This window comes from Maniola jurtina, chromosome 7 (assembly GCF_905333055.1).
Source record: "Maniola jurtina chromosome 7, ilManJurt1.1, whole genome shotgun sequence".
Classification (NCBI taxonomy): domain Eukaryota; kingdom Metazoa; phylum Arthropoda; class Insecta; order Lepidoptera; family Nymphalidae; genus Maniola; species Maniola jurtina.
The window spans coordinates 7,047,688-7,071,410 of record NC_060035.1 but is presented as its reverse complement, the minus strand read 5'-3'; the positions used below and the strand labels follow the sequence as shown (position 1 = coordinate 7,071,410).

The 23,723-nt window shown below is 34.9% G+C and overlaps 1 protein-coding gene across 6 annotated transcripts in view; it reads left to right on the top strand.

Annotated features, from left to right (window-relative positions):
* The first annotated feature begins 22,158 nt into the window (after positions 1-22,158).
* LOC123867222 (collagen alpha-2(IV) chain-like) overlaps positions 22,159-23,723 on the top strand; it is a 45,479-nt gene continuing 43,914 nt past the window's right edge. For all 6 annotated transcript variants that reach the window (XM_045909162.1, XM_045909160.1, XM_045909161.1 and 3 more), the window contains exon 1: positions 22,159-22,315. In XM_045909162.1, coding sequence (XP_045765118.1) covers positions 22,286-22,315 — 30 coding nt within the window. In that variant the 5' untranslated portion in view covers positions 22,159-22,285. The remainder of the gene's footprint in view (positions 22,316-23,723) is intronic.

Sequence of the window (23,723 nt, the reverse complement as noted above, 5' to 3'; positions counted from 1 at the left end):
TTTGATATGAGCTGTTCACTGCCACTTCAAGCTTGTTAATTGGTGTTAACATAATAATATATGTATTATGTATCTAAGGCATCTTCCTACTGCACAACTTTCTTCTATTAAGGTTTAGTTCAGTTGGTATATGCTCATTATCGTCATTGTCAACCGATAGATGTCACGTGCTAGATATAGGTTTCTGTAGGGTCTTGCACACGCCACCACTTCGTCTGAAATTCTTCCGTTCGTTTTTCAACTAAATATGGGCCTTACCTGTCGCCATATTTTCAGCTTCGCAATCTATTGAGAATTATGGTTGTTATGCTCAACTACACACTAAAACTGCATTTTCTTGTAGATCATTTAATCCTTCTATTGGTCAATTAACCAGTCATAAAATAGGGGATCGTAAAATATTAGAATCTAGTTTTTATACAATATGTTAATACGGGTGGACTAACCGATTCATGATTGTCAAGTTAAGGTCGTTTACCTTATTTTGGTCAACTAAGCGGAATATCTTAAATGGATGTTTCATTTTTACTTAGCTTCATAATATCAAGTTTCAGAATATATTTTTTATAATTTTATTAAAATATATAGGTAACAATATTTGAACTTAAAATATATTCAATATAGTTAATCTAATTAATACTTAATTCTTTTTTATGGGTTTTTATGGGTTGGTATGAAGTTGTTCATATGACTGCGTACAATCGTCCAACTGATATCTATTGCGTTACTCACAAGTAATTTGTGGGCAACTGCAAAGCTTTCAGCAATAAATTGAATAAAAGGGTTGCACCTAAGCTTTTTAGGGATCCATAGTAAAAATAGGAATCCTTATAATTTCTTCCAGACCCAAAATATATTTTAGTTTAAAGGTGTCGGGCAGCGGGCACGATACCAAGTGTCATAAATGCATTACTAGATTTCTAATACTATTTCGATAAAAAAAAAAAAATTAGACTTTATACTTTAACGAAAGATTTTATGGTTTTTTTTATATATGATCACCACCATGATCCAAACTACATAGTCGCTGATTGTTCCTCCCTGTGTTGGGGACAATGCGCAGAGAAACTTTTAGCTTTTATAAAATAACAAGGTCTGGCCCTTATGGGCTCTGAGTCCAATATGGAAGTTTCTAGTAAGTTCATAAGTTTTAGGCAGTTTTTGGAAAAACGTAATTTACGATTTAATGAATAGTTTTTAGCAACTAGTTTTAGCAACTAGTAGCATGGCACGGAACCCTACCTCATGCTTGTTGTCACACGCACTTGACCAGTTATTTTAATTAATGTAAGTAATTTTGATACATTCCAAAGAGATTTACGTCCACTATGTCAGAGACTGAAGTTGATATGGCATGCATAACCAAAGTATTAAGATATCAAAATCCTTCGACGTAATTTATAGTGATTTGTTTTGGACCCTGGTAGCTATCTTTCTGTCACACGGTTTTTGGACCTCCGTGATAGGTATGAGTCAAAATATAATTTCCATAGTAGGTATTTTATATCGTGTGACATGGTTGGGAATTATAACTTTGAAACTAAATGTTCGCGAGAACAAAATAATAACTTACGAGACAAAATACTAAACTGTGCTCGCTCAAATTCTTTGTCCAGATTTTTATGCTTAGCTAGCTTTACCTACTTTATATTAAGTCGTTAAAACAAACCTATTTAGCCGTATTTTTCGTTAGGTACCTAAAACAAATATTTTATAAATTATATCTGATGTCGTTAATAAGTAATTCATCACGAAGTTTTTATATATTAAAGAAACAAAAAACGGTGATAGTCCAAAAAGTTAACAGTCGATCTAGTTTAACCTGCATTTTAGTTTTCTTTCTATTGAGCATGGTAAGGATATAACAATACGGTTTTCAGTTTGTTCTTATCATATTTTTATTAGAATGTATCTGCCTTATCTGTTACGGTTAAGGATTTAAAGACCGTGCTAGAACTTTGGATTTTAAAGTTTGTACATAATATAAATATGTATGAGCACGTGTTCGGAAGCGAAAACATGGGTTAAAAGTTTTTAAAACTATTTGATTTTTGCTCCGTTATGTGACATATTACAGTATGAATCGAATTTTTTTCAACATTTATTACTGGTCAATGACCGGTAGACTTTAGTCAATAGGTAAGTTGCACACTCAAAAATATCTGTGTGTCTGTCGTGTCTGTCAAGACCCGTCAAAGGCATCAAAACCTTTAGGGTACGTACTTCCCGTTAACTTAGATTCATGAAATTTGGCAGGTAGCTACTTCTTATACAAAAACAAAGCGAAAATCTGAAAGCTGTATATTAATGATTAGATCACTAAAAAAGTGTTATTTCTTTTATGATGGTACGGAACCCTTCGTTTGGGAGTCTGACTCGCACTTGACCGGTTTTTTTTGTAATATTTTCTTTTATTATTTAACTAACCTTCAACTCATCTGACTCCTGCGTCAATCATTTAGATATTTATTAGGTCCCGCCAGTAAAGTATTATAAAAATTGCATTAATGCATTTTGAAATTTTATTGTTTCCTATTATTTTATGCATTTAGTGGAGACTAAGCAATTTAATGCTAAGAATGGGAAGCTATAAAAATTGCATGCAAATATCTGCGATTGTTTTGACCGTGCTACGAATATAAGTAGGTACTTCTCTTAATACAACAATCTTCAAAGTCTTCAAACTAAAACCTTGACATGCAGTTAAAGGTTATATTGTCTTACTTCTTAGCACGAGATGAGTCAAAAATTCACGTAATGATAAACACATAATAATAATCGCATCATCATAATAAGTAGGAATTATATTTTATACTAGTTCGCTTGAACTTCCGCAATAAAAAATTAGAACCAATATTAAAATGATGTCCAATAAAATAATAAGTTCCTAAGTAGTCTGATTGATATTCCAGATTAGTTCAAATAAAAATATGTACATCTATTAAGAATATTATGTACCTACTTACCTGTAAATTCCTTATCCTTCCTATCCTTTCTCATGATGTATAACGGTTTTTAAGAGTTAAATTATAATTTTATATTTTTAAATACTTAAAATTCTTGCCAAAAATAAACGTACAGAAGATAGGCACTTGTGTCAGTTGTGAAATGAAATCGGACACCTGTTAAAACTTAAAAGGAGATACATACAAACATGATACGGAGCGTAATTCAAAGATTACATCAGAGTTCATCAGCAACTTTTATAAATGGAAAATCGAGCAAATAAAAGCCTATTTATTGAACAGACCAGCAAAGATATGTTAAACGACCTAAAGAAAAATAAATTTAAGCGGAGTTTACATTGGATTTGATTTGATTTTACGCTAGAAGCAATCTTTTCTATGATTTTACAGTTCACATGTGCTTAGTTCCATGTTAAAATCTAAATTGAAAACGTACATAGGTATCCACTTGTAATCAGTGACGGATTAACCCTTAATCAAACTAAGCAATTGCCTAGGGCATCACGTCTGAGGGGGCACCAGAAGAAGCACCAAAAAAATCCGTCCTTTGGGCATCACATCTCACTCTCACGTCACCAAAAAAAGTTTCTAGGACTAATTTGAAAATTCGCGCATTTTAAGTTGACATAGAGTCCGACCTAGAGTCATAACCCCACTCCCGCTTGCCCACTCGCTGCCCGCTTGTGCATTCGATAATTCGAATGCCCCCGAAAGCCGCAAGGCGCATTTCAATCACACTAATATTATAAAGTAGAAAGTTTGTATGTGTGTGTGTGCGTGTGTGTATGTTTGTTACTCCTTCACGCAAAAACTACCGGACGGATTGAGCTGAAATTTAGAATGGAGATAGATTATACCCTGGATTAGCACATAGGCTACTTTTTATTGGGAAAAATCAAAGAGTTCCCCCGGGAATTTTAAAAAACCTACATCCACGCGAACGAAGTCGCGGGTATCAGCTAGTAAATAAATAAATAAATAATGCTTTGTTAGGGTGCTGTACCTCAAAAGGAAAAACGGAACCCTTAACGAACGGATCACTTTGTTGTCTGTCTGTCTGTCAAGAAACCTATAGGGTACTTCCCGTTGACCTAGAATCATGAAATTTGGTAGGTAGGTAGGCCTTATAGCACAAGTACAGGAATAAATCTGAAAACCGCGAATTTGTGGTTACATCATTAAAAAAAATTAAAATATGTTTCAATTTTCAAAATACGAACTACTATACCGAGTGGGGCTTTACCTGTACATCCTAAAACAGATTTTTATTTATTTTTATGTATAGGTATCTAATAGCTTTTGATTTATTGTGCAAAATGTTGGAAAAAATACTCGAGTACGGAACCCTCAGTGCGCGAGTCTGACTCGCACTTGGCCGGTTTTTTATTGTTGTCGCACCTACTCCACTTCTAAAGTACGTTACCTCTTATCATCTTATTTTACAACAAACTAATGTTTTTAGGCAGTAAAGGTTTAAAAAGACCGATTCTAGTAAACATACGGATAGGGGGGCCCACAGGCCTGGATTGCTTAGGGCATCAAGTAGTCTTAATCCGTCACTGCTTGTAATCCATACTATCCGTACTTCCATAATATTAGTATAATGTGAAAGTATGTCTGTCTATCTGTCTGCCTGTCTGTCTGTCTTCCTATCTGTCTGTCCGCCAGTTATTCACGGCCCTGTTTTACCGATCCTGACGAAAACAGCTTGCATGCCGGGGACCGACATAGGCTACTTTTTACTACGGATGCCACGAAACCTAATATTGTATCGGATGTATATTTTAAATTTTTATGATTAATAATAAAAGTTATAATCTAACGAATCCAATTTCTTAAAAGAACGGTCGACTCTCTGACAAAATACGAGTAACAACTCTTTAATTCTTTTCGTTTTTCTTATCTTAACGGCCGCATATTTTGCTTAATTTAGCTTGGTCCTGTTCCACGCACTCTCGGTATTTTATGAAAATAACACAAAAAGGCACATATAAGTAACTGTATGGAACATTGGTTTCTCCCAATTTAGTATAAATTTGAACTTTGTGACATCATTACTTCTTAAAAAATAAAGTTATCTAAACACGCACTGCATTCTTTACCTTTCAGAAAGCTTCTAATGTTTATATTAACGAGCTCCCAAGCGCAGCGGTGCGCGCTGAGCATCTGTGTTTTTAAAAAGGGGGGTCCCAGGTTTGTTTTACTAGTACTTTGTTAAAATTTTTGCCTCCTGTCCTGAGTTTGAGGGCTCAATCCCGGGCACTTACCTCTAATAATTCGGAGCTACGTGCATTTGAAACAATTAAATAACATGCTTTAACGATGAAGGAAAACAGCGTGAGGAAACCTGATTACCTGAGAGTTCTTCAGTGTTCTCAAAAGTGTGTGAAGTCTGCCAATCCACATTTGGCCAGCGTGGTTAACTATGCCCAAGCCCTTTTCATTCTAAGCTAGGATCCGTAATTAGTAGTGATTGTATCCGGCCGTGGATTGATGATGATGGTGCACTGCCAGAACTGCGTATGCTTATTTAAAAAAATAACAATGTTTTCTGAAGCGCTCTTATGCCCTTAAATTTTATAACCTATGTATATTATTAGACACTTATGTTATGTGGTGTCAATTTCCGTTTAGGTTATTTTCCTGTTTTAGTTCACTTTCGTTCATATAAATACTTACCAAGACCTTAAAACGAAAAGCATTCCAAACAAACAGGCTATTAAATCACTGGACCCCAATCTGGATGCAATAAGAGTTACATAAATCGATTTAAATATATCGCGATAAGAGAATTTATTGTCTGAGATACTATAGCATGTATCCATCACCTAAGCACTACAGATTGAAACTAAATATACCTAGATGATTTATATTTTATTGCTATACTTTCATTCATCTACTAGAAAGCAGTGAAAGTACCTAACCGAGAGGGCAAAGTGTATCAATAGATTACTAAAATATCCTTGGTAGAGTTTTATTTTTAATCGAGAAAAGTCTCTCAAATGGTTTCACAGAACTTTCTAGATAAAAAGTATAATATAATGTATATTGTTATTACGTTATTGTTGTTGTAACCATAACATTTTTATTTCAAAGTTTTTCATCCCTGGTTGACCTTGGTAGTCTAATTTTGCCAAGCTACATGCTTAGCGTGACGATTAGCGATCATTCTTCAATACCTATTTAAAAGGAAACTCCGTCCCATGATTGCTAACAATGGGTCTGAGAAGAAAGCTCAGTCTTTAAAAAGCTTAGATACTTCTCATGTAGGGTACAAATGTCATCAATTTGTAATTGTACCTATAAACTTAGGATGTACAATATAAATTGAAACGCGTTTAGATAATATTTAGGCGTAGAAAACATTTTCTCGAAGAGCAAGTTAAGATTTATTTGCCCGAGAGAAGCTATTGATGTAAGTTGTATTGGGTCATAAAATAAGCTTGGAATAGTATGATTATTTGACATTCATCAATACCTATTAATTTTAGAGGCAAATTTTAATTTATCTATTACTCAAATATGATGGATACTTAGTACTTAGGTACCTTTGGCGCAAGGGCCAGTGGTGGACTTTTTGATTTGACGTTGTTGTTATTTCGGCATACTTAATTTAGTTCTTTCTCTAAAGTATGAGTAATTAGTACTTAATTAATAATGATTAATTTTATTATATTAACTGTACCTACCTATTATTATGGTTCGTGAGATACAGCCCGCTGACAGACAGATAGACAGACGGACGAACAGCGGAAGCTCAGTAATAGGGCGCCGTTGGCACCCTTCGGATAGGCTTGAAAACAAGTAAATCCATGATGATCTCATTCAACTTTGATACTTTAAAATATTTGATGGAATGTTACAAAAATACCGACTGTCAAATCTTTAGTAGGTAGGTACCTAAGTATGAATATGTCCCATAAGGCTTTTGATAAATAATGAGCACTTTATTACAATCACGGTAATCCAAACAAAAAAGCCTGTCTAAATCATCTGACCCTCTTCATTTGTGACCACAATATGCATCAAATAAATTGATTACAAATTAATGTTAAGGTAGATTCCTAAGTGAATGCAAGGCGCAACATTCACAGAGTTGAGTGAACCGTGAGCAGCGTCTTTTTTGGGTTCTGTACCTCAAAAGAAAAAACGGAACCCTTACAGGATCACTTTGTTGTCTGTCTGTCTGTCTGTCTGTCTGTCTGTACGTCTGTCGTGTCAGTCAAGAAATCCTATAGGGTACTTCCCGTTGAACTAGAGACATGAAATTTGGCAGGTAGGTGGGTCTTACAGCACAAATAAAGGAATAAATACAAAAACCGTGGATTTGTCGTTTCATCACAGAAAAAAAATTAAAATATTTTTATATTAAATTATTTGGAACCCCAAGTGCATGAGTTTGACTCGCACTTGGCCGGTTTTTTTAACACGTTTTGACTAGCTGCGATTTTGTCCGTGTAGATTTAGGTTCTAAGAATCCCGTTCCCACGGGATTCTTAGAACCTAAATTTAACCTAAAAATTAGAACCTAAATATTTAATTTTCCGGGCTAAAAAGTTAGCCTACGTCACCCTCCAGGTCTTTAACTATGTATCCTTGCAAAAAATCACGTCGATCTGTATGTTGCTCGGTTGAGCCGTGATTGAAGGACAAACCAACTAACCATCACTTTCGGAATTTTTATTTACTTTGGCATAGTGGCGGAAACTCAAATCGTCTCATTTCAGTCTCATCCTTCTTTGTTTTTTTAGACGGATCGTTATCGTATTTTAAGGAAAATAAAGGTTAGTTATCAAAAAAGTGTGTCTCGAACCATCTTTCTACTGTCTGTGTGCGTTGCACCTTACTGACAAAGATATCTTGCTTAAGATCCTGGTACATCACTAATACATTATACCTACTTAATAATTCTTATTACTAGCTCTTCATGTTACAAATTATTCACCTATTAGTCATCCAAGTTATTTTAATACCTATTACATATGTTATAGCAACAGAGTCCTTCCATTTTAAATACATTTGATCGAATGTGTGAACCACAGTGGACAAACCAGTTAAATCAATTACCTACTAAATAAAACATAAAAAACTTCAGTTAGTCACGCCATTCGAAAAAAGGTGATTTAAGAAATCGAAACGATTTTATCGAAGAAAAAACCAGCTCCCTAAAAATATTATTGACTTAGTATCGAAAATTGGCTCGAACCGATCGTTAGAGGTACCAAACAATGTTGCCTCATTTCAATAATCCCGGTAATTAAAATTCATTTTAAACGTAATAATTTTACGAAATCTAAGTAGTTGTAAAAACTGAAGGTATCAGCTATACATCTATTTATCATCATCATCAGCCCACCCAGCACAGGTTTGCTCTATTATTTACTAGAAGATGCCCGCGGCTTCGCCCGCGTGGATTTCGGTTTTTTAAAATCCCGTAAGAACTCTTCCGGGATAAAAAGTAGCCTATGTGCTAATCCAGGATATTGTCTATCTCCATTCCCAGCCAAATCCATTCAGTAGTTATTGCGTGAAAGAGTAACAAACATACACACACACACACACACATACAAACTTTCGCCTTTATAATATTAAGTGTGATTTACAACCCATCGCCAGCCCACTACTGAGCACAGGTCTACTCTATTATTTGTTTACTTGATATTTTTTTATTTATTATGTAACGATGTGATGTAGATAATTTTTCGTTAACTGGAAGGTAAATCTACAAAGGTTCTAAGGTTTGAGAAAAAATGACACATCAATCTCAACCGTGTATTCATTTATTATTGCCACAGATATAAACAATCATTTCGATCGTTTCAAAACCGTTCAGCAAATACCTACAAAGAAAGCACACGGTGAGTACTATACTATAGAACTATGGGCAAATACACAGATTGTAGACAAGCGAAGGAAGGAGGCTGTACTCAATCCCAACCAACACCTTAATGAGAAACTACAACAACTAAACCGAAAAAATTTAGGACAGCTTAGGCACCATAATAGGATAGTCAGACAGACTAGTATTCATAAAAAACAAACACAGCTCCATTCTAGGTATCTCAGACTGCCCTATATTCAGTACGTGTTTGGAGATGACGAAACACCGGATACACGTACCTACTGCTTAAATGCAGATGTGTTTATGCCAAAGGAGAAGCCTACATAGACTCCCCAGCAACGCTCCCCGAAGTCTTCGCCGACCTGGGTGGCCTGTGGGATTTTGAAGTGGCTCGGCTGGCTGGAGTGATCCGGCTAGTAGCCGTATCAGCAAGCGGTCTCACGTACAGAGGACGACACCACTACGGCAAAGTGCGGAAAAGAATCCCAGGATAGTAAAATGATAATATTAAAGAAGAAGAAGAACTAATCCCATTTTATTTAAATTAATAACTAAGACTAATCGTTTAATAAGGTAGGTATCTAAATAAAGAGATTTTTGTTAAACTCGAAAAAGTACAACAGAATGCCGCAATTAGTTAAGGTTTTATTACGCTAAAATAACATGTAAATTAAGTCGTTAAAATGTTCAATGAACTGTTACTAAAAAAAAGTTAATTGTAATCATAACTAGATGTATAGTCAAAAGTATTATTAATGTGACATTGTAAAGGACATTGATAGTAAATAATATGTAGTTCTAAGAACAAGCGAGGGCCAGACCTTCGTTATTTTATAAAAGCTGAAAGTTTATCTGCGTATTGTCCTCAACACAGGAGAGAAAGATCAGTGGCTATGAAATTTGGATCATGGTGGTTTTGGCAGATAGCAGGAAAAAAGAGTGTAAATAACGTCAAAGTGCAAAGTTTAATTTTTTTTTTATTCTCTTCGGAATAGTTTTTGAAATCATGCATTGCCAGACATTTAGAGTCGTGGCAATCCAAGCCAGACACCCTTAAAGTAACTTAAAGGGTGTCTGGCAATCTGGCATGATCCAAACTTCATATTCGCTGATTGTTCTTCCCTGTGTTGGGGACAATACGCAGAGAAACTTTAAGCTGTTATAAAATAACAAAGGGTTGGCCCTCGCTGGCTCTTAGTACATAAATCCCTAAATTAATAATTATTTGAAATACAGAGCACAGTAATAACTGACTGGCAGTTAAAACCTGTGGTTAAAACTTTGCAACCAGTAGGTAGGTACATATTCATGAATGAAAATTATCATACGGATCGAAGGGTTGCATGTAACACAATCTTATGCGATCTAAGTTTCAGGCAAGACACTACATAACTTTTTTATTGCTAAGTAAAAAGGCCTTTCAATACAATGAATTCCAATACATACAGCAAGTGATAAATTGCCAAAAAGGGACAGCCACTCTGAGATTTTGCCGATAAAAAAGAAAGCTTAGGTATTAGGTAGGTACGTTTTTTGGGGCGCCTCTTTCCTACCGCCATTTTATTTCAATACAAACAATCGTACGCGATCAATCTTTGTAAAGCAGGTCCTGTCCCGGTAATCAATACATGATTTGGTTGGATAAAATTTGTATTTACTTACTGGTATTACTTTTGATAAATGGGATGCCCTCGTGTAATGACAAATACAACATACAAAATAAGTAGGTATGCATAACAATTATTTATTAATCTTATAAATAAATCAAAATAAATTGACAATGTATATTTTAATAGCAGACCTACCTCGGCGTCGCTTGGGTGGAAATTCTAAAAATCTTTTCTTAATTAAATTTTCTTATTAATAATTCTTAAATTAAGTTTTAATAAAATTCTTAAGTAAATTCCGCTTTAGGCGACCGACGGACGTGCGATTGCTGCGATGCGCATAAAAAATCAAATAAAATCGTAGATCTACCTATGTAAAACCGGCCAAGTGCGAGTCAGACTCGCGCACTGAGGGTTCCGTACTCGGGTATTTTTCCAACATTTTACACGATAAATCAAAAACTATTATACATAAAAATAAATTAAAATCCGTTTTAGAATGTACCTACAGGTAAAGCCCTTTCATATGATACCATCAGACAGACAGACAGACAACGAAGTGATCCTATAAGGGTTCCATTTATCCTTTTGAGGTACGGAACTCTAAAAACACACTTAAAGCTTGATCTAATAAATGTCCAATATTTTAATGTACTTGTACCTACTTCTGACGGGTAATGTGTTATAAGTATCTCTTGGTAACTCGGGATACATTTAACGATGAAGATTAGCAGTAGGAGCCAACACTTGTGGTATATAGGGTTTAAGACTAACATCCGATGTAAATTATGATAGTGATACGACCGAACTTAACGATCTCCAAGACACTAAGGAGAAATAGACGGCAAAATTAACTATACCTACTGATCCAAAGTCCTGTCGCTCAAAAGTCACAACCACGTTCTATTGTTTTACAGTACCTAGGTAGGTACCTACTTGAATGTATGCTACTATAATAATAAAAACATAATATTATAGTGGAGAAAGAAAGAAAGAAAGTTTAAGTTTTCAGCACTTTATTAGCAAAGTATAGGACCTTTAAGTAAGTTAGTAGGTTAAAAAAGTAAGTTAAAAGGTAACGTAAGTAAATTTTAAAAGAAAGTCTTCATATTGTTACAAAGAAGAGAAAAAAAGACTACAAAATTCATGTTTAAAGTTAATTTTATAAGAAACAAATTAGGTAGGTACCTACTTACTATAGAGACTGTACATATATATAACATTATATAAAATTAGGCTCGTGTTTATAGGTTGAATAAATTATCGATAAAACTAAAAACGCTGTTAGCTCTTTTATTTAGGCCACATTTTAGCACATTACAGTTTCGGATTAAATAACTACTTTTAACAGTATGATGTTGTATGACTGTAATAAATTATGATTACTTGTATAAATATTTAAATAAACTAGCCTCACGATTCCGTAGCGATAATTTGGAACATTGGAACTATGAATTTCCCAAAACCGTAAAATCTAAAAAGTCCATTTCCACGTACCTATAGGTATAATTATCTAGACAAAATTCCGTGTAGGTAACTGCATAAAAGCCAGGATTATAATATGAAATTAGGAACTATCCTGTAAGGCTACATGTAAGTGTTGAACATAAAAAATAAAATAAAATAATTTCTCTAAGCGGTGATACATGATAGGACGCTTAAAACTTCGGCCCCCTATTCGGTGGGTCCGGGATTCAATCACAAACACGGACCTCTAACTTTTCGGAGTTATTTGCGTTTTAAGTACTTAAATGGATATTTTATTCTCAAAAACAACATATCATTTGCTTTAACAGCGAAGGAAAACATCGTGAGGGGACCATCGTACCTGAGAATTCTCCATATTATTTATTCTCAAAGATGGGTGAAGTCAACCGACCGCATTTGGCCAGAGGGTAGACTATGACTAAACCCTTCTTAATCTGTTAGAATACCAGACCTCAGTAGTGAGCTGATGATGGGTCGATACGATGAAGATAATGAATATAAAAATATCCTTTTTACTCATACCACGGTCGGCCATTGAGGCCAAAAACAGGGCACGGACACGGCACGTTGTAATTATCATGAATCATTTCAAATAAAAACAATATCTTGGTTCTTTATAGCGTAGCGTGCCCCGTCCAGGTTCTCACCGGTACCCAGCACGAAATATTATTATCTTTCAGACAGTGCCGGCTTCAGCTATGGTGCAGAATGTGCAGCGCACACGGGCGCAGGGTCTAAGGCTGCAACCCATAACGCGTACTTTGACTTTGCTCAGACTTAAGACCCTGTTAAAACGAGATAGATTTATGGCAGCTATATGACGCCGTCTCGTTTTAATAATGTCTTAAGTCAAAGTGCGCTCTTCTATAGGTACATTTCAGCTTTAGAGGGAAACGAGCACTGCTCACGTCGCGACACCTACAAAGAACATGCATCGCTTTCTTTTTAAAATAAATATTTTTGAATTATCGACAAAGTTGACCTTTTTAACCTTTCTCTCCTAAAAAACACTTACTCGTCTACCCCTCGGGTCCACGGAGGGCGTGGGCGTATTGCAAGCGAAGTAAACGAGTTATTGCTTCTCAACATCATTTATAATTGCACCATTTACACCCGGATTTCCGATCAGTGGTGAAGATATTCCTGGAAGTATTCCATTTTGATCACACGCCTATTACATTGCGCCAGAGTATTGATTATACCCGGGCCTTAACTATACGACAGTTAGGGATCTTCTAACTAAACGTTGAGGCTTCAACGTCACTGGCAGACGTCAAATGTTAGTACATTCGGCGGACTTAAGTAGCCCTATTTTTCTTTGATTTTACGTCACCATAGATATTTGACATATTTGACATATCGTCGATTCAGGATCGATCCGAGAGCTTCCTCACTCTGGTTCACTCTGCTCAGGCGCTACAACGGCTAGAGCCAATCCTGATTTCAGAAACTTAGACGCCTACTCAAGGCTGCTATTGATGAGGCCATTTCCTTTCATTAGTCAGGGGTCGCACCCCGTGTATACACTATCTCGGTTGTGATCTATTTGTTGGGTACGGCTTTATGATGCCATCCTTTATCATAACCTACTTCGCACAGAATTTGTTGTATGTACGTGATTACTTATGGTGGAGTCGGATTCAGGAAATCATTTTTCAAGGAACATACCTACCACAAGTATAGGTGTAGTAAGCATATAATTATAACAAACAGCGGTTTAAGTAAAAGCCGTCTAGACGTACGGTTTGACCTACGTAGTCAGGGTGAGACATTACATAAATAAAGACATGTTTTTATCTTGTAGGTATATATATTATGCTTGTAATAAAACTATACTACCTAGTCCTTTAACAAATTCGCTGTAGGTACGTACTTCTATCTCTTTTCTAAGACGTGCAAGAAAAACCTATATATTACATTATTAAAAAATAATAATAAAATGTTCAAAAATTATATTTCTGTATTTTTTATAAAGAAATATAATTTTTGAACATTTTAAAAAGTTCTGGACTGACCAAGTCCAATAAAAAGTCGTGTTTAATAAAATGACTACTGCAGTACACTACAGTATGAATCCTAGTAGTATAATTTCTTTCAAATAAGTGTCTAGGCAAGTACTTACAAATAATTTAACAATTTTTAGTCCTGGACAACCTTAAACTTTATTTACTTAAATGTTACTGAAAGCGTTAGCCGTAACTTGGGTCTTGTGCAATATGTATGCAAATAACATCACGATATTAATTTGGCGGCGTGATTACATGCATTGTCCCCAAAATGACCAAGCCTACGCTATAATGCTAATGCCTATAAACTCGATTCCATTCGAATAATCGAATAGAACCATTCGAATAAGTATCTACCTATACCTTAATAATAATTAAGATTGTAGTCGATCTTCTTTGCTGGACATAAGTAGGTCTCTTGTAGGGACTTCCACACGCCACAGTCTTGTACCGCCTGAATCCATCGGCTCCCTGTGCATCGTTTTATGTCATCTGTTCAGCTAGGAGGGAGTCTTTACAGTGCGCGCGCACCATTCCAGGTCCTTAGGGCCCCAACGTCTATCAAATCTTTAGATTTGCAACCCGTTGAGCTATGTTGATTAGTTTGGATCTTCTAAAAATCTCCTCATATCTGATTTGAAGACAATGAAATGAAAAATGAAGATACCTGTTTTAGAAATAATTTACGTCAAGTTAACTCTTTCCTCTCCTACTAAATGTAAAGTTTGTGCTAGGTGTAGATACGACAATAGTACAACGGGTGGAGTTTGACCGACCTTACAGATTTCAGTCCAGTGGGATTAAAAATCTTTTTGTAATATTTTGTTACTATGCAAATTGCTACACCTAAACTCCACAGAAACAAAGAAGAGATTATAAGCACGTTCAAAAGCGTCGGCCGTAGTGTTTCTGTTGTAATCGTCTTAAATTAAGTAGGTATGTATTTAGGTAGCCGGTTTATATATATTCAGGTTTGCAGTTACAGTGCGCTACTTTATACATTTTACCACTAATATAAAGTTTCTTAAAATATGTGTTGGGTGTAAGCTTCGCGGGAAATGTACAAAATCTGTTCATAAAATTAAGCTGACTCTGTTGAAGGTTTTGTTCTTATTATTTTGACCTTCCATCACACTAATGGATGATGTCCCTGCGAACTCTTCCCACGCGGTGCACCTCACCGCCACTGTGCCGCCACTGTCCATCGCATATTAAGTATAATACCTATCTATACTTCATGTAGGTACTTACCTTTGTCATAAAAGATCGCTTTCGATTACATCATGCAAAATAAATATCATTGATATCTACCAATAACGTACCTAGATGAGACTTCATATTTAATATCAATTCAGCACATAATATTTTCTATAATATTCATATTGGACGAGACTCAATAATATTACCTATCTCAACGCGATCGTGAAATTCGCTGTTATGAAAATCTACGAGACGCGAAATCACTGCCAATATTATGCGAATATGTGTCCTATTTGTTTGTTTGTTGGTATCTTGATTTTATGGTTTGTAAGTATGTTAGTTCTTTAATCATACCTTAACGGAGCAACGGGATTTTTTGCATGGATTTTTGTATTAAAAGTCCTGGAAAAGGCCTCTTTATATCCAAGAAAATCAAAGAGATTCTACAGGATTTTTAAAACCTAAATCCATATTCGAGAATATTAGCTAGTCGGATACAAACATGAAAACTATTTTTCAATTATGCATTGGCGCCGATTCTGTTGTCGTTCTCTAAACTAAATTAAGATCATTTAAAAGGACGGAACCGCCGGAACATAAATAAAATTTTCCATTTTTAAAGACTCCAAACTTTAGTGCATGCTACAAAAAGCTTAAAGCTCGCAACTGGCAGCTAAAATCACGAATTTTGACAGCTCTAAATTTAATTTAAAACTGTCAATCTATGTCCGTCCTTCTTATGTTACCTACATTGTAAGAAGAGGATGTGAATCAGAATCAGTTATATTATAATGGTACCTCACTGATTCTGACCAAAACTAAATTTTAGAATTTTACCATTAACCTGATATGGGACCATTATTCTGACATGATTATTTTTCTGCAGTAATTATTCCAAAGACATTTGGCGACGAACATATTTTCACCAATCCTTCACCAATTCTTAGGGTGCCTTTCTATTCCACTAAAGATACTCATATTATCCGAGTATGCGTAGCGAGGATTATGTATTGTACCTACTCATCATTAGGCACATTTTTCTTTTCCAAAAGAGCTAAGATTAGATACTAATTATGATAATTATAGAAATTGAGCTATTGGTAGGTTTTACAAACATTCCTCGGTTTGGATCATGGCAGGCTTTTGGAGAAAACGCAGCTTTATTTTGTGTTTTGTTTGCTTGCACCTCGATCAAAAATTACATAAAATAACATAATGACGTTTAATTCCATGTTGTTTATAGTTAAACCTAAAGGGTATATATCAAGCTATGTCAGTACGTAGGATGTAAACCGATCGCGCTTGTCCGGTGCCGCGGTCAACGAACCACAGATTATGAGGAAAAAAATCTCACCACTTTAAATCCAATCTGCAATCCTGTTCCTCCCGTCGACTTCGAAGAATGGAAAGCAACACGGATTCGACGTTTTTTCAATACCGCTATGTTTATCTCTTGGCACCAAAATACATAAACTGCGTCCCTTACCTAAATATCTACCTAAATGAGGGAATTTTTACGTATTTTTTAAGTGTAACCAATTAATGCGCCTAAGAAAAATAAACAAAACGAAGATTTAACTCGTTATAAATAACCAGAGGATTTTATGTATGTAGGTGTGTGTATGTCAATTTAACAATTTATATTATTGCGCGATAAATTATTATTTGGACGGTCGCAAATCGGTAATATACAATTTACAATATAAATTATGTTCAAAATTTTATTTATACCTTTGAGTTCAATTAAAAATTCGCAGAAATATTAATATCCCGAGAGCCAATATACAATTTTAAGAAGTAGTAACGAGCAGTAATTTATGTCAAAGAAATAAAATCGTCATAGTCATAGGCAAAAACACAATAATATGATAGATGCTGTGAAATATTTTTTATACGTAGGATCTTTCCTAACATATTGCACAACTACTTTGAACAAACCAATGTAGTTCATGCAATTTTTGTTCAAAGTTTAAAATCAGTTCAGTAGTTCCAGAGATTACTTCCTAGTCCTACAAACAAACTTACGAACTTTACTTCTTTATAATATTTATATATTACATTTACGTCTAGAGTAAAAGCTTATGGAAGTGATTTTTTTAATGATAGCGTGATGCAAGTGCTCAATAAATTTTCTCAGTAGTCATTGCATCGGCAGTTTATTGGGTGCTGCTCAAGTATACAAGCAACATTAATCACCCAACAACAAGCTACCTGTCTATCCGTTTGTTCGGATCAACTACATACCTTATTATGTAAAAAACCTTAAATTACTTAATTCATTTACATAATAAGTACTAAAAGATATCAGACATATAGATATATTTTCATTGACGATGATCGCGACTTTGTCCGCGTGGATTTAGATTTTTTAAACCCCGTGGCAATTCTTCGATTGTCCGGCCTAAAAGTAGTCTATGTCTGTGTCCACAATGCAAGCTATCTCCTTATAAAATAGATGATTCCCGCAACTTTATTTGTCTTTATTTAAGTTTTTTGTCATCCCATGGGAACTGTTTGATTTTCCGGAATGAAATAGTTCATCAAGGCAAGCTATTTCTCTATCCGTCAACTAAGGGCCGTGAAAAAATAGCAGACATACAGACATACACACTTTCGCTTATTATTCTATATTAGTAGGTATAGTGTGGATTCTGTCGACCATTGTCGACATCCTGTGTAGTGTAGGTAGCAGTCATGGAACATTTTATTCGCGACAAGTTAATGTATTCCGATACAAACCGCCATTTTCCATTTAATAGGTTCAATAGAACTATTCGTTATGATCCTGTTATCTTCAAAATAAGAAACAGGCTGAACATTTTATTGAGGTGAATGTCCATTTTAATTAATGTCTCTAGAGAATTGTGGCATTCGCTAGGAATCGATAAAAACTACATTATGATTTAGTTAAATTTTAAAATAAGTCACCAGTTAGCTACTTACAATTATGGAGGTAGGTACTAAATGATGCCCACGATTTATTTTAATCCCGTGAGAACTCTTTGATTTTCCGGGATAAAAAGTAGCCTATGCCAGTCTCAAGGATACAAGCTATCTTTGCACCAAATATCTAGATGATATTTGCGACTTCTCGTGGGTTTAGGTTTTACTAAGAATCTCGTGCGAACGCTAGTAGGGGTTTCTGGGACAAAAAGTAGCCTACGTCCCGTTCCTAGGAGGGATCATGGGCTACTTTTTCAAAGGTTAAAAATGTTTAAACAGGCCGTTTTTTAGCCGTAAAAGTTAGCAACCAGACAAACAGACACACACGCTTTTAAGTACTATGGTAATGATTGATAACATATTATATTATATTTAGTATTACAGAATTACATCTAAAAACAGTAAGAGTGGGTAATGTAGAGAGTGCTTCAAAGTTCAGTCCAGTATATTTTATTTCATTTCATATTTACAGTGATTTTTATAATAATAAAATTAATACAATCACAGATTACACTAGCAATATTTGAACCCCGTTGAGGCAGATATTTTCGGGTTATTAGGGAGACGGCGCCGCATTAATCTTCAAAGAAGTCACTTACTTTATAATACAAGACTTTATTGGTACCTAGGCTTTATTTATTAGAAATCTTTTCAATAAATTAATGAAGGCTGTATTACGCTCTCTCATGGGGCTTTTACCACCCTAGGCGGTCCTTGCAATGATTGTACTGATAAAGATATTGTAAGAAAACAATAAAGATGTATAACTCTCTATCGTATACATAGATTCGAAGAATATGAAGTTTATATGAATATCAAGTCTCCTTTAATAATTCATTTTAGTTATTATATTATATTTTTTAAGGTTTTTAGTTTTAGGTTCATTATTTTAATAATTTAGATTTTCGATGTTATAATTCCTAATCAAAGAAGGTCATCTGAAGTGGTCTACTTTATATTCTAATCTATATCTTCTAAATTATCTATATAAGTATCGTGTATATGAGTTACGTGACGAAATAAAGAAAATGTGTCTCGTACAGCACGTGTGCGAACAGCTGCAACGGCTTGGCGGAATTACTTGGGGGTAACCAGCCACGGGGTAGAGTATTTTAGTTTAGTTGTTGTTCTTATCACATTTACTAAAGCTGAGATTTATAGAGCGCACTTTGACTTAGCTTAGACTTAAGACACTGTTAAAACGAGACAGCGTTATATCACTGGCATAAATCAGTCTCGTTTTAACTGAAACTTAAGTCTGAGCAAAGTCAAAGCACGCTCTATAGATTTCAGCATTAGTAAGGCGAAAGTTTGTGTGGATCTGTGTATGTGTGTGTTTGTTACTATTTCCGCAAAAACTTCTCGATGGATTTGGCTGTGGGATGAAGATAGATTATACCCTGGATGAACACCACAGTAGCCTATGCTACTTTCTATCCTGGAAAAAATATTCACAGGTTTAAGTCTAATGAACAGTAATATTGCACTAAAAATAGGAATCAATTCTAATAAAATAAAAGTTCTGATACGATTGTCCAAACCATAAACACTTTGTCAAAGAATCGCAATGGCAGTCACATTTTCGTATGGAACAAATGATTTTTTATAATTCCAATAATAAAAGTTTTTTCTAACAATAGTACAGTAACTTCCTTTTGGGTTAGGACCTCTTTCCGAATGACCTTGTATAGGTGATGGCGCCTAAAGCTCAACATTACGGACATCCTCAAAACAACCAAACACCAAACATGTTAGTAAGTCCATTAACCTGATGTTTATTGGCAAATTATACAACAATTTATTAATAGAAAAAAAAAACAATTTTTAATCTTAAGTTGTAAACAGTAACATGAGGAATACTTCATATTTATTATTTTATATGAGTTAATGCCGAATCTTATATCTACAGTTACATTTAAAATTTATATTCCTAGACTCGGACTAAAAATTCTAGTTTATATATGAGTAAATTAACATATTGTCATTAATAAACTGAAATTAGAGGAACAAAAGTTATGAATATTTTCGCAATAACATAAAGTATTTCTCTATAAGTAATATTATTATTAGCGTGCTTTCGGCTGGTCGCGCTTGCTACTATGGGCTCTTTCACAATACTTGCTGTAGTACTGCGAAGTACTAGTTCGGAGTTCGGAAGTTGCGGGTATTTTATCCCCGTGCCTTGGAGACCCATGTATTAAAGCCGTCGGTCCAGCACTTTTTCTCTTTCCGGTCGTGTCAAATTTCCGTCCCATCGCACTATGAGAGAGATAGAATAGAGAATGCATCTGCATTTTCGCATTCACTTGTCCACTTAAAACTCCTGCGCCGATGTAAAATCTCTATGGAAATTGGCTGCTTTGGCTAAAATTCGATTGGAAAGACATTATTATTACTAAGTATTATGTCAGATGTGCAAAATAAGACTTGGACAGCTTCCATCAACAATGGGCGACATCAGCAGTCACATTATAGTTGGAAAAGTCAGCAACCGTTTTTTTTTGTCCCAGTATGTTCTATAGAGTCTATTTTTAACCCCTACCCAAGAGGAGGGATGTTATAAGTTTGACGTGTGTATCTTTGTATCTGTCTGTGGCATCGTAGCTCCTAAACTAATTTCAATTTAGTTTTTTTTTGTTTGAAAGGTAGCTTGATCGAGAGTAATAGCTAAATAAAAAAAATAGTTAGCTAATACAAAAAAATCGGTTCAGCCGTTTGAAAGTTATCAGCTCTTTTCTAGTTACTGTAACCTTCACTTGTCGGGGGTGTTATAAATTTTAAAAAGTTACTATTGTTAAACATTAAAGATAGGATCTTATTACGGTGCAGCTGGCTTCTGACCTCTTGTACATACGACAAAAAAGTACGGTTACTGCTTTTGCGCCTTCCACCTTAACAGATAATTATAGAAAAGCCACCCGCGAGATTCCGCCCGTTTGTAAGCACGCTTATCTATACCAAAAGCTTGGCAGTCATTTTTATGTAAAATACTCATTAATATTGCTAGGTACTCCTAATAAATAATAGTTACCTATACTTAGATGAGAATTAGATAAGCCGTGAAAGCCTAGTGGTTAAGACGTCCGCCTCCTATTAGGGGGGTCGGGGATTCGATCCCGGCCACGCACTAGAGGTGCGTGGCCGGGAGTAACTTTTCGGAGTTACATCTAAGTATGCATTTTAAGAAATAAATGTCACTTGCGTTAACAGTGAAAGCTGCATGCCAGAGAGTTCTTCATAAAGAGCCCAAAGGTGTGTAGAGTCTGCCGATCCGCACTTGGCCAGCGTGGTTGATTATGGCCAAAACCGTTCTCATTCTGAGACTCCTGGTCAGTAGTGAGCCGGCGAAAGGTTGATGGTGATGATGATGAGTACTTAGATGAACAAGACTATTTGCTTTTATTGGATCAAAACTATTAACACATTTCAGTATTATGGATGCGAAGGTATAAAACAATTATTATTATCAAAAGCTTTAATTACGTAATCGATCAAGTATGCGCCGAGATATTTACAGGATAGGTCTAACTAAGCTCAAAGCTGTAATCTATTTTGATAAGTTTCTAAAAAATAATGTAGAAGTTCTACTTATTTTATTACTTACAATTGGTCCCATGTGGGACTCATATTATTATTAGAACGTTTTTTTTTTAATTTAAAATAATATAATAATTTTGTTTATCTTAAAATTTTATCGGCATATCCAGCTCAAAACTAGAAAACAGTTACTTTCTCTTCGTAAAAAATACCTAACCTACCCTACGATTTATATTCAATTAATTTAATCTAAATAAAATTCAAATAAATAAAAATTAATGGATAATGTAAACAAGAGTTAAGACCATAAATTTAGTAAAGCGAAAAATCGTAGGTCTATGGTTAAGACTAACTTTTGATAGAAAAAATAAGGACACTGATAGCGTTTGACACACACATAGACATGTCCTCTTGTCACCGTCGCACACGCAGGCTTCATCGCCAAAATACACCCACACATGGACAATAACTCCTATATGCCAAATATGTTGCGGTATTCAACGTTAACGTAAGAGGTAATATAAGAGGCGCATCTTCGAGTTTGCACAATTTAGTATTAAAAGAGGTTCGCCGGCGAGCGGGGCATGTTAGCGATTTTTAGCACGATCACAGCTTAGCTCGGCTGTGTGTACGGGCTTTATAGTGTGATAACTGGAGCGGGACTCCACGCGGTGAGGCCATTGGCCATCCCGTGCCATGGCGCCGGGAATTTTATATTATCTCTTGGTAAGTCTCAATGAGTTCAATTATATACTTTACAATAATTAATAGTTTAAATTATTAATAGGGGTTAAATTATCATAAGAACAATTTTATCATTTAAGATAAATCTCAATTTTTTATCTATATCAATATTATGAAGCGGCAACTTTTGCCTGTTTGAATGTTGGAGGTTATCTCAGGAACTTCTTTCACTTATAGGTAGACAGATGCATTTCCTCTTTGAGTGTTTTAAGTTATGTCACGCAGACAAAGTGGCGGAAAGCTAGCATATCTAATCTACGCTTATATTATAAAGAGATTAATTTTGTTAGTTAGGATGTAGGGAGTTTATCTATTCTGAAAATTGTTTCATTGATATATAGCTATTTACCCCGAGTGCTTGAAGCTATAAGTTATAACACGCTGACTCGGAAGTCGCAGAAAAAAGAAAGTATAATACCTATACATTCCAATAAAACAATATTAAAATAAATGTTCTTTAAGCCTGGAATACAGTGTATGTACTATCATTTGTAATTAAATCTTTTAAGCATAACTTAAAAGATAAAAATGCTTAAGGACGGAGCTTCACTTGCAAGTTATTTCAAACTTTCTTAGTATCTGAAAACAAATCAATAATTAGGTTACCTGAGTTAGATAAAGATTTTCTTATTACGATAATGCAAAGAATATGGATAAGATCAATATATTGTGTATAGTATGAATGAAGTACATATATTTAAATGATTTTAATAATAAATAATTTTAATTTAAATAATTTTAATAAATTAATCGATAAGGGATAATAAAACGATGACATGTGATATTCGGATTCCTCGATGTAAAAATGTGGTATTTTCTAACGAAGCCTTGACCTTTTTCCGAGATATTAATGATGTCTGAGTCATGAACACATCGGTAGCTTACTTAATTCATACGTTTACCTATACTTACATATACTTATTTGTAGATACACAAATTGTCATGTGTGAGAGAAAGACTCAGGTAAAGATGGGGCCGCCGCGCCGGCTTCTCAGGACGTATACAAGCCGAAGTTCTACCAATCTAAATAATTATAATATTTTCGCCGAGCAAAGCCGCGAGCGGGCTCTTGTCTATACGTATAAAAAGACTTATCAGGACTAACTGATTGATCTATCAACGCACATTTTTGTCAGTATATTCCTAAATGGATTTACGGAAATTCTACCCCTAAGGTGGTTAAAAAGGGGGTGAAAGTTCACCATTGTTCATTCAATCATTTTTCAAGTTACTTACATTCATAAAAGTTGGTCAAAGGTGTGCTCAAAGTGGCTACTTTAACTTTTTTTTTAACCTGTCAAACGATGGAAAATAATTTTATATTGCTGGGTTTTTGTTATGTGAAATTCCTTTTTTTGCAAATTGAAATATACCTAAGCATGCAAATGTC